General features: G+C 41.1%; 1 protein-coding gene across 7 annotated transcripts in view; it reads left to right on the top strand.

Moving 5' to 3' along the window:
• Positions 1-12,492, top strand: part of smarcd3b (SWI/SNF related, matrix associated, actin dependent regulator of chromatin, subfamily d, member 3b) — a 32,500-nt gene that overhangs the window by 6,274 nt on the left and 13,734 nt on the right. For 3 of the 7 annotated variants that reach the window (XM_033985780.2, XM_033985779.2, XM_055230008.1), the window contains exons 1-2: positions 5,671-6,018; positions 11,556-11,770. In XM_033985780.2, coding sequence (XP_033841671.1) covers positions 5,941-6,018; positions 11,556-11,770 — 293 coding nt within the window. In that variant the 5' untranslated portion in view covers positions 5,671-5,940. Of the gene's footprint in view, positions 1-5,670; positions 6,019-11,555; positions 11,771-12,492 lie in introns of those variants that run through there. The other 4 variants (XM_055230011.1, XM_055230010.1, XM_055230009.1 and 1 more) reach the window with 2 other exon arrangements.

Raw genomic sequence — 12,492 nt, 5'->3', positions numbered from 1 at the left:
GTGTAGCTCTCACTCCATTGGCTGCCCGACGCTAATCGAAGGCAGATTAACCCGTCGTCATGGTTACAGCAAACAGGAAATGCCCCAAAGCAGGTAACGCTTCAGGGTTGTTCCGGTGCACTGCCCGTTGCTGTGGGGAAACTGGGCTCATTACTAAAGGCTTTTGCTTGGCGCTCTCCATCTGCTCCCACAATGGCTCCTTTTTTACAGTGACAGGACAGGGCCAGCCCTGCCAACATCCAGAGTAAACTCCAACGACTAAAGCACCACACGAGGAAATAAGACCCAAGAGAATAATAGATTTCTATATTTTATTATTGAATAGAGGATACAGACTGAGACACATATAGGCTATTGATCAGTGGATAGAATAGCCCAATACAATATTTCATAGTAAGCGAGGGGTGTTGTCAAACCACTATTGCAATTACTACAACTAAATATCATGCTTCTTGCTGTGAGGTAACTTTGCCACCCACCTGATTGAGTATATAGTAGTTTATATAAAGTAGTAGGCTAATAGTTGTAGTCATAGTAGTGGAAGTAGTAGTTGTAGTACTAGCAGCAGTTAAGTAGACCTGTATATCATCGGATATTGGATATAGCAAACCGCGCATTGTTAAGGATCGCTTTTGCTGCCTCATTTTGCATTGCAACATATGCTGTTGTCTCATCACCTCTGTTATTTTACAGTTGTTCCCGGATTCATTCATAAACTTTTCTAATTCACCAGCTTCTATATCACGAATATCCAGAGCTTTCCTATTCACCATATTGTACCCTTTGATGGCCAAATAAGCACAGACAGCCTATTATGTCCGTCATGGGAGACTTGTTTCCCTCCTCTATCCTGGACCTCGTTTTTATAACATATCCGAATAGGCCCTTAAACTCTCCCCTCTTAATCCCAGCCTAGGTGCAGTCTGCGTTCTTTTCTACAGTCCTTTGATGACCGCTGATGGCCAATGAGTAGCCCTCCCAGTGCTTTCCAAGCCTGTTTTTTGTGAGCAGCTCTTAAACTGGAGAAAGGAGAAAGAGAGAGGCCCAGGAGAGAGGGTAGTGTACAGTCCCCCCCTCCCCTCCTGCGCACCCCATCTGTCCGGGACAATAACGTTGACGAGGGCAGGTTCCTAGACTCTGGTATGTAAACCGTGCCACTGGGAACTGCACTTCAGGACTGCTCTTTGCATTCTTCCTGGCTCATATTTGGATCATTTTTGCAGACAAGGGGCCTCTGTTATTTTAGCAAAGCAATGTTACACATTCATTTTTTCAGGTTAATCTATTTGTTGAAGCAAAGTTACTATATTGCGGGTTCGTCTACAAAATGCAACTAAAGTAATTAGCAGTATTTTGAAGTATATAAGTTGTTTTCTGGTTAATTTAGTCCATTGATGCAGGAGCTATACTGAAGAGGCCCGACTGTTTGTCAGCCTCTAGTGGCCATTCATGAAGTATGTTTGCTGTGCTGGATGCAATTCATGGTCATAAAATACTAGCCAAAGAATAGCCTAATTTAAAGAGCAAAAAAAATTGTCTATTTTGGGTTAGTCCTAGTCAATATTACATAATATTTAATCCAAAGTTTTAAGAAATGCCTCTGTGTTTCATTAGCTATCCATAACTAGTAGTTACAAGCCTAATCCACTCAATATATATTAGTTGTTTTTAGATTATAGATTGTGATGGTGTCACATGTACAGAAGGGGGAAGGGGGCAGTCTTATTTATTGGCTGTTCAGTATCTATATAAGAAATATCCAATAAGAAAATCCATAAATGTTTTTATTAATTATTTATAATAGTGATTTTAGGCCCTAGAACTCGCATTATAACCACAAAAATCTGCATCACTATTTTCTTTGTCTCCCATGCGTATTGAATATTACCGGCCTAGAATGTTATCATCCTAACCCAGCAATGGACCTTAATCCATAATTTAACAATAGAAAAGTGTAATTCTGGATGCCCTCTATGAGAATTGCTTTGCCTATGGATATATTACTTTATAATTGCGACACTACTCTTCAGTCGGGGTGCTCCCTCTGTTGGCCATTACTGAAACTCTTGACTTCCCCTTTTTACCCCCTCTTCTCTGTTTGTTGTTCTGGTGCATAAACTGTGTAGACAGTGGAGGTCCATCATGGGGTATTTCAGCGCTCACTGAAATATAAATCCCAGGTACCATATATCTCTTTTTTATTATTACCACATCATGTTGTCAGAGATATATACATGACACAATCTCCATGTTTGCTTTGATAAGCACCTCCACTTTACCTTGCACACCATACCCTTGAATTTCTCTACATTTTTTAAATAAAATGTTGACGCTAGTATTGTATATTGTCTGATAAGTTACCACATTTTGATTGAGTCTTATTGGGCTGTTAATTGGAAAAACAGTGACTAGTCCACTATTAAAATAATTACAATAGTATTTTGATAATTTTGAAAATCACAGACTACAAAACACCTGCCAAACGCCTTTTTTTTTTTTTTTTAAAACAAAGACAAAGACATAATTAAATCTAAATTGCTATTAAAATAATTGATAATTGTTAGTTGCAGCCCTAGAGTCTTAGTATTTCAATGCTTTAGACAATGACAGTAATCACAGTTGCGATACACAATCTATACAGCAGGGGTCATCATTAGGCAAACTAACCACACATTAGAGAATGGGAAGGGCTGCTTTGCCTTTTCAAGTCCATCCTGATAAAAAAGGTGTGAAAGAAGCTTATATGACCCTGGATAATTTAATTTACAATAAATATTTTACTGCCAGTCCGTCTTGTGGTCTGCTATGTGAAGTGGACGATATGCTTTAAATGCCTCACTTCCTTTTTAGCAGGCCTCCAAAGGTCGTGACCTCTGGCCCAGGGGTCGAATACGCAGTAGCCAGCTGTCTACATAATCTTGACGGTTACCCTTGAGACTAAACTGGAGCAACATGGAGGCTGTTTTTGTGCATACTCAAGTTTGTTTTTTTATGTTTCAGATCTTGTCTCTGCCATAGATTCCATTCCATTTTAGAATCGGACTATTTCAGATAGTGGAGTCAATATTACTCTGTGGACAAGGCACTGATTTATAGAGACATTAATCAAACATACAATCTACAAATGTGGAACTTGTCTGTTTTTTCTTATCGGTTTTATATGCATACTTTTATATGACGTCTATGCAATTATGCTATTATAGAAAAGACTTGACCAACTTTGCCAAAGATATTCTACATTGCCTGGAAAACTTTTAACTTTATGAAAACTATGACTCAATATAATCACTTATTGCACATTAACAAAAAAAATATACCAAATCAGTTGCATTTTAAAAACATAGAATTCTTACACTTCTGACAAAAAAGAAATATTATGTCACTCTTTCCATGGATTTTATGTTAAATTTGCATAGTTTTAAGATCTTTTCTATCTTTAAACCTTTTTGTGTCTTGCCTTGTGTTTGTTCAAAGTGTTTTTAATATTCTAATTAGGTTGGTTAGACTGAAGTCTATTTTTAATTGTTATTTTTCTTGATTTTTGATTGCATATTTCTATTCTCCTACTGTACTAGAACTCTGCGTTGGAACATTGGAATTTCCCCTTTGTGGGACAGATAATCTTATCTTTTTTATTATTTTGGATTAATTTCAAACAACTAAATGAAAAGGTTACATAATGTATTTATTTAGAGGCAGTATTTTATTCTTTCAGTGTACCTGTCCTTCATCATAATTAGACTTATGTCTTTGATCCACTCTTCTCTTTTGTTAAGCACCTATGAAACAAAAGCAGGAGGAAGCGATGGCTGCGACTTCTCAGTGTCATAAGCCCATAAGCCAGTCCGCGGTGAATGTGGCCCACTTGAGCTCTTTGTCATTCAAATCTCCTCATGAATATTTCACTGGGGCTGCTCCTCTGGCTGCAGGAGGAGGAGGAGACATGGCAGAGATCCGGACTGGGCCATGGTTTAACTCACACTAATGGTCGGTGTGAAGACCAGAGCCTGTATAATTGGACTGAGAGACTATGAGCCTCTGATATGAGTTAAATCACATTCTCTGTCCTGGCTGTTACTGTCGGAGTTTATTCCCTCACAAAACGTCCTTGAAGCATTTGTCGTTTTCACCTTTTTTGGGGTTGTTGTTTGATTGTGTTATTTTGATTTGATTTTGGGAAGAAGAATAAGACATTGGGTCTGAGATTCGCAAGGTCACTCATGATTTGATACAATACATGGCTAAGGATTCCAGTAATATATATTAATAATATGGCCTTATATGCAATAGGCTAATCATTATATTTCACATATTCTATATTATATCACAGTTTTTAAAGAAACAAAAACATTTTACAATTTTTGTTACACCACTATTTGCACAAGCTTATATTAATGTAATTCACAAAATAATCAAAACAGTGAATATTATACTTTATCATATGAACAAGTTTCTTTTCTCCAAATATGCAACAAAATTGTCATCATCCAAACAAATATTTATGGAAATATATGAAGCCCATAATATCAATAACAGTAGGCTACTTTGTCACAGTGAGACAGAAATCTCAGCAGTCTCCTCAGTCTCTTCACACATGTCCATCGTTGGTGTCACCTTGCAGCCTGGCTGGTTGTTTGCGTTACACTACACACTGCACTGTTTGTAGTGGCCTCTGGGTGAAAGGTAAAGCTCTGAAGGTGCTCAGAGGAAATACTTATAACCTGCAGATGCACTGTGACAAAGGCTGCTCAGAAACACAGGAAGTCAAGGTGCACATGACCTACCCTGTGTGGAGGACTGAGAGGGTGCACTCAGAATCAAGCATTCAGGGAAATCAAATCACATTTTTCAAGCTTGAGTAGCTTCAAGGAAATCATCTGAGTAAAGATAAACCAACCGCTAGTGAGGCATGGACCAATTACTATGTCAAAGGGGGAAATCCAGAAGCTATAAAATCTTATATAGTCTACAATACTCCAGACCAAAAGATCATAGTAGGCCTAGCCTATATCTTTGGACTTGTTTTACTTTTTTAATTTAGTGAATGTAGAAATGAAATTATTATAGATGTTATCTGGTTGATTTGCCATAGTTTTTTCCCTTTCATCCAAGCATGGGTCATGTCGATTGTATCTTTAAGACAAGTCTTTTCTTTACCAATCTCAGCATTATGCAGCGTCATTTAACTCCAGGAATGCTGTCGTTTTGAAGAAATGGCTATAATGTTGATTGCGCACCATATCAGCGTGCGCCTATCTGCAGCTGCACTGTTTGTCCTCCCCACAGCACCTCGTCCATGTGACCGTGTTTCAGTCTGTGTATTTGTGTATTAATGACACGCTGCGTGGCCCCTTTAAGAGCCCGATGTCCTCTCTGAGAACGGGCCCGGGCCGCGCGTGTTGTGTTGACCGTGGCCTCTGTGTTGGTCACCGGGGAGACGGAACCGACGGCGGCAGCGCAATGGCTAACTGAGAAGCTCGCCGTTACGAGCCAACGCAGCTTATCTACCAATGGAATGCAACAGCTGTGTGGCGTTGAGGGGAGAGCAGAGGAGACAGGACGAGAGGAGGGAGGGAGGAGGAGAGGCGGGCGGGCGGCAGGGTGGGCTGGCTGAAACCCCCCTGCCTGTGCCAGACCCCCCTATACCCACCCCCCTCTCCGCCGCGACGTGCCGGGCTCCTGAAAGGCAGCCTGAACTCCAAAAGTGAGCTAGTGTACCAGACACAGCACTGCGAGAGACTGACTGAGCTGTGAGCGCACACACGGCGAGGCGAGGGAGGAGAGGAGAGAGAGAGCGCGGGGAGCGAAGAGAAGGACGGGCGGGCAGTGCTGAAAAGGAGAGCACAAAGACTAGGAAAGTGGAGCAGGGGAGGGAACCGGAGGCTGGGAGACGGGAGAGGGGAAGACAAAAGAAGGAGTGAACCGGAGGGGACCGAGCAAATGGCTACGGAGGACACGGCGGGGGGAGCCAGGAAAGCCACCAAGAGCAAACTGTTTGAGTTCTTGGTCCATGGAGTGGTGAGTGGCGCTGTCCGTCATTCCTCCGAGCGAGCAGGGGAGCAGGGACGCGAGGCTCTGGCATGCGTCGCTCGGGTTTGTGTATGCGGCAGGCGGGTGGGCAGGCAGCGGTGGTCGGTGTGTCTGTGTGTGGAGAGGAGAGAGAGGTAGCTGGCCATGTGAAGGTTATTTCCAGCCCCCTTGGATCGTAGAGCGAGGGATGGCTTTGGGAGAAGTGGAGCAGCGTGGAAGGATGCAGCCAAGCCAGTGATACAAAAGACAAAAAACGTGCGTAATTGTTGGAATATAAAACACCCATAGCTCTCCATTTGGCTAACACAGACGCGCACTGTGCAATATTTCCCGGAGACGAGTAGAGGACAGAGAGGAGGAGGGTGAAAACTGACGGGTCCACTCAAAACAACAAGCCCGGAGTAGCCTTCCAGCCAGGCAGCAGCGTGGTGTTGAGTAGTGTTGTGGCTCGTTGCAAGGGGATTTGAACCTGTAAGGTCATACGCACGCACAGACGTAGTAGTGTAGCTATATCGTGGCTGGAGCTGGAGCCCAATCGCTGCAAAATCGGGCAGAACAATCAGCCCATTCACGTGAAGCTAGCGTGAAATGTCAACCCAAGTGTGGCTCGTGGTTAGAGGTCAGACTGCTGTTATTGTAAGCGCACAATAGCAGTGCTCATTAGCGCTGCTGGCTTGTTTTGGTTGCGATGCGCAGAAGGATAGCAAAGGCTTTGGAAAGTTTGGACTTTGACATTGAGACGCGCTGTTTGAAGCAGTTGTACGTGGCTTTTAATAAATAACACGTTAAGACGGGGGCATTTGATGAGGAAGGTTAGGGAATGAATGAGCAAGCACTGAATGCACAAGGAAGCGGGGAGTTTTGTCTTGCGTCTCTGAAAAGAAACTGTTTAAACAATAACAGGCTTTGAGATTAGGCTTTTTTACTTGAGTTAGACTAGTATGCTCATTTACTCATCATTTATAACAATATTCAATAATTATATTAGCCTGATATATATTTTTACTTACCGCATCTTCATTATATCAAATCTAATTAAGTATTCATTTATATAAGGTGAATTTAAAGGCTATTACTTATTTATTTTGAGGATTTTTTCCTATTCAAAAGATGTAATATTTTTTGTCAAATTGCTAATCGCTATGGCAACAGTCTTAATTTGTCATCATTCTGAAACCGTTCAATAGCCAACAGATAAATGCATGTCTGGAAATAATGGGGAGACTTTGGAATGCTTGAAGAAAACTGCGGACGCTAGGGACACTAACGACTCTGACAATCTGCTTCTCTTATTGAAATTGCATCCAGGGTACTTCTGCGACCAACGTGTCCTTATATTCATTTTATTTTTGTCATGCATCCTAAACCGCACATTAAAAGTTGGCTCTGATTTTATTAGACCTGTGCACTGAACCAAAAACCTGGCAGCGCTTCTTCTTCCTCCCTGAGTTCCTCATAAGGTCACGCTGAAACATCCTCATATCTTTCACTAATTACCTAAATCCCATATTCTCACTTGGGTGCATTCAAGTTTCCCTCATAACTCCATTTTAATCACTGCCGATGCTCTGACACCTGCTAGATTTATATACTAACAGGAGAAGAGTCGCTGTGCGTGTGACAGGATGGGTCATTGGCCGGGGGGCGGGCCTGGGACCTCGTATCTGCTCCATCGGAAACAATGGAGATGGTGATTGATGATCTGCAAGAACGTGTCCTCTCAACAGCCCAATTAACCTTGATGAAGCTCGGGCTGCTCCAAGCCAAATATACCCTCTCTACCCAAAGATTCAAACATGCAAGATCTGGGCTGGTATATACTTTACTTTTACAATCATGTAACAATATCCAAATCTCGTGGTATGGTATTATCAAAATATACATCTCATGGTACAGTATTTATTGTGAGAGACAGAATAATGAATAATGCTACTTTTTCCTTTTAAAATGGCTTGACGACTTAAGCCTTTGGTGCAAATCCTTACTGTCATAATCCAAAGACCTGAGATAAAAGTCCTTAAGAATAGTTATTTCATCACGTTCTGTTAAACAACAGATTATGGTCTATATCGTTCCCCTCTAGTTTTTTTTAGCTGCAATGGAGCGGGCCACTTCGAAATCCACTTTGGTTACGGAAGTAAATTTTCATTATTTTTTCCCGTATAACAAGAGTTTGGAGGTACGACGGAAGCTAACCAGTTATGCGGTAACTGATATCCATTACACAGTTGTTTTGAGACCTAAAAGCATGCTAAAAGCTCTGTTTATGAAGTTTCAGAAACAGATTTAACATAAAATTGTCAGCCTTGTGGTCATTAGTTACCAAATAGCTGATTAGCCCTGAGCAAGCATTCAAACTTTTAATACACTTTTTTTTTTTAGAAAGTCTATAAAAAATGAATGGGCAATATAGTATATATTGTGACAGCTCACAATACTACTTTGATACTATATTTTAGTTATTCTTACATCCCCAATCTTTTGTATATATGGCAATGGAGAAATATTTATAGTATGGGATATGGGATGTTTCTGTAGACTTTGTTAGCCCGTGGCAGTGGTTGCATGACGTTACTTTTCCATACTGTTTAAATAAAGAGTATGCAGAGTCTGTTGTGGTTAACGAAGGTCGCCATGTTCCAGCCCTTGTGTGGGAGCCTGGCTGTTTGGTTGTGGTACAGTGCTCAGGCGGTTGGGTGGGCTAAGGGCTGTTCTTCTGTCATTATCAAGCACATCTCCCCCCTGCTCCTCTCCTCCTCTATGTTTGTGGAGGTCAGGGAGGGTCAGGGTAGTGAGAAAAGCCTCCCAGTCCTCTGCATGGGAAAAGCAGATAAAATTGAACATTCTGTGACAGTGCCGTAGATATGAAGCGTTCAAGTGTGTGGCAATTTGGTGAGGAAGAGACAGTTTGCTTTTGTTGAGATGCACAAAGCTACTTGCTGATTATGAGGTCTGACCAACCTGAATACAGTGCATATATTAAGATGAAATCCTGTCTCGCATTATCACTAAAATGTGGATATTGGCACACTGATGAATACTTTCTTTCTAGTTTTTCCATTTTTAAACTATTACACAAGATGCCATTCCTCAGTGAGACAAAATTCAAACTGTCAGCCATTCAGTTAATGGTTGCCTGTGCTATTCTATATTGTTTTCAAGTTACAGTGATGACTAGAATGTGTTACAAATTGGTAGCCTATGCTCTATAGGCAAGATTCAAACTGTCAACCATTCAGTTAATGGGTGCATATGCCACTAACGTTTTACCTCACCAACATGAATACAGTGCATATATTGAGCTGAAATCTTATCTCGCATTATTAATATAGTGTTCATGTTGGTACATTAATGAATACTTTGCTCTCACGTGTAAGACTTTTACTAGCTATTACATCTGATGCCATTCCTCAATGAGACAAATTCAAACTGTCAATCATTTAGTTAATGGGTGCCTATGCCATTCTACATTGTTTGCAAGTTCCAGTGTACTAAGATTACTAGAGTCTGTTACAAATGGGTAGCCACACAGTCATTGTTTATTAGGTATTATCTTGCATAACTAGTACTTTCATATAGGATTAAACTGTTTACCCCATACTGTTGAAAAGTAAGACTAAGTACTTTTGCTAATTCTATACTTAGGATGCACTGTAATAATGAATAAAGCAAGGTAAATGGAGATAAGAGTTTTGGGATGAATGAAAAAGTTAACAATGGTGGTTTGCCCAGAGTTCTTTACTCCTACAACTCACTCCTACAACTTTTCTTGGCGATGGAGTTACGTTTTGTATTTCTATGTAAACAGGCAGATTGAACTCATAGGTTTGATCTGTCTTTATATTGTTTCTTGTTTCTGCATAAATAGTTTGTAGTAGTAGCATGTAGTATGTAGCAGTATGTAGTTCTAGTCTTGTTGAACAATTGATTGGCATGACATGTCTTTAGACCACCAAGATTTTTTTTTCATCTGAAAGGAAGTTGTTCTTTAAGTTTGTTTAGGATACAGAAATCCTATCACTTTAACACCAGTCACCTACTTTTGACCCTGTACCAATAAACTTTCACCTAAGTTTGTAGCTGCTCTCTAAACTCCAACCCGAGACCTTTGGATTGTTTACATCCCATCCCACAGATTCTTATGTTTAGCTCAGTGTGGGATAAGTTTGGCTTCATCAAATCCCTGCAGCCTCGTCCCCCCGTGCATATGCCAATGCGCGTCTCACATAACCTCCACATGGCAGATAGGGTTGCTGCTTGGCTGACTGGCACAGCTCCGGGCACTGCGTTGGAATCAGTTCAGCAGGTCATATTATACAGTAGCACACCTCAACTTTGGCTTATGTGTGTGGATTTAGAGGAAGTCAGACGACACTATCCTCGTGAATGTATCTCTTTGTGTATCAGTTATCTCAAATATTCTTTTGTAACAGCAGTAAAGTGTCGCAAACTTCTTGTATATTTATCAAAGGTTGTTAAAGTGCACTGGGTTGTAGTCCTAGGCCCCTCACCATATGCTGTTTTATCCTCTTGGCGTTACGGGACACTTCTCAGTTGCCCTGACCCCCTCCATAATCGCCCTTCCCCCAGACTTACAGACAGAGTGACAGCCACGTCTGCTCCCGCTGTATTGGACAATCACATTAGCTACATTATGGGGCATTAACTATATGTATCTGCTGTAGTACGTTTGTGTCTAGACCTATTAACAGTTTGTGTAGCATTAGACAAGTTGCGCACCAAATCTTATGAGTTTTTGGTAGGGATCTGGAACATAATTTGTTTAACCCAGTTTTTCTTGAACATTGCTAAAACTGTATCTAAAGTTTCTCATAGTCAGGATCATACAATTAGTGCATTATAGTAGTCAAAATGGCACTTCTGTCTCTCCATTTAGAACAATGCAGTGAGGCAGCTGTTGCCATGGGAGTGACAGGCACAGGTGAGAGCTCCCCAGTTGTTCCCAGGCGTCAGCTCTCAGCCAGGGCTATGTCTCTGTTTGCATTGTTTTAGAGGAGGAACTATTCGGTCTTTGTAATTGTTTCGTCTGTTTTTTGTAAGCTTTGGTTAAGTCAGAATAAAAACACTTACCCTTCTCAAGGATTTTTTTTTTTGCTAACAGTAACTAACAAAAGCCTATTTATTTATTTATTATTATTTATTTGGAACAGTAGTTCTATAACAGGTTGACTAAAGGTTATGTTTTGTAAGTTTCACTGAACTGAAAAGTTAGCATTGATGCCAGTACATTACGCAAAGCCTATTCGTGTTTTCAGACCAGCTGTTTATTGATTGGGATGTGTTCCTAAAGGTTAATAAATATAAAAGTGAGGAGGCTAGATAGAAGAATAGTTCTACGATTACATTCAGTCAAGTGAAGATGATGAAATTGTTTTTAATCGAAAACACTTCTAACTGGTATTGTACTGTTGCTGCTTATTAAAAAAAATGTGACCGATTAGATTCTTATCTTCAATATAATTTATAATAACCGTGGATTCATTTATTCCTGTATTTTTCCACAGCGTCCTGGCATGCCGTCCGGAGCGAGGATGCCCCATCAGGGAGCACCCATGGGCCCCCCCGGCCCCCCGTATGGTGGCAGCCCAGCGGTGCGGCCCGGTCTGCCCTCTCCTGTGATGGAGCCCAGCCGAAAGAGGCCCGCCCCCTCCCAACAGGTCCAACAGCAGCAGCAGACACAGCAGCAACAGCAGCAGGCTGTGCAGAACCGAGCCAGAAAGTGAGTTTTACTGAGCTCGTTATGCGTAGCACGGCATGTGAAATACTTCACTGTGTGGATTGCAGTTATATTTACATTTCATCATGATTAATGTCACTAATATTATTTTTGTTGTTGTTTATAAAATGTGTGACTTCCAACTAAAAAAAGAGCCATATGATAATAAGCACAGGCTGCTTTGTTAGATTGTCACTTAAACAGGCACAGTTTTTTTTCAGTAGATTGGTAGAATTAGTCAGTCAGTCCAATCTACTGTCTAAATGAAAAGGGTCCTGTCCAGTCCTGTTGCTGAGATTGATTAAGGTTCACCAAGAATGAACTTAAAGCAGTTTGATTTTAGTGGCTGTTCAACTCTACATGTTGACAATGCATTTTTTAGTTTTACCTCTGTCTAAATCAGAGGTTGGCAGCTGAATTATTTTAACACAATTTCATATTTCACAGAACTATTTTGGTACCAAAAGTTTCTCATCATCTCCTCAAAGCAGGACCTGTGTTTCTATGCTGCTCCTCTCATTCCTTCCCTCAGCCTCTCACCTCTGCTTCCTTTAATGCATTTCTGCTTTGAACGCCTGTCCCTCCTTTCCATGTTCACGCTTCCATGTGTCTTGGGCCTTGTGCCTTTTGTACCATCTATCGAGATACTGAGGCTTTAGCGTTTTCCTTGACTTTAGGTGGTCAGCTTTTCAACTACCCCCCCACCCACACACGCACACACGCTT

This window comes from Periophthalmus magnuspinnatus, chromosome 20, assembly GCF_009829125.3.
Source record: "Periophthalmus magnuspinnatus isolate fPerMag1 chromosome 20, fPerMag1.2.pri, whole genome shotgun sequence".
Classification (NCBI taxonomy): domain Eukaryota; kingdom Metazoa; phylum Chordata; class Actinopteri; order Gobiiformes; family Gobiidae; genus Periophthalmus; species Periophthalmus magnuspinnatus.
The sequence above is the reverse complement of the archived record's forward strand: the minus strand, read 5'-3'. Positions and strand labels throughout refer to the sequence as shown.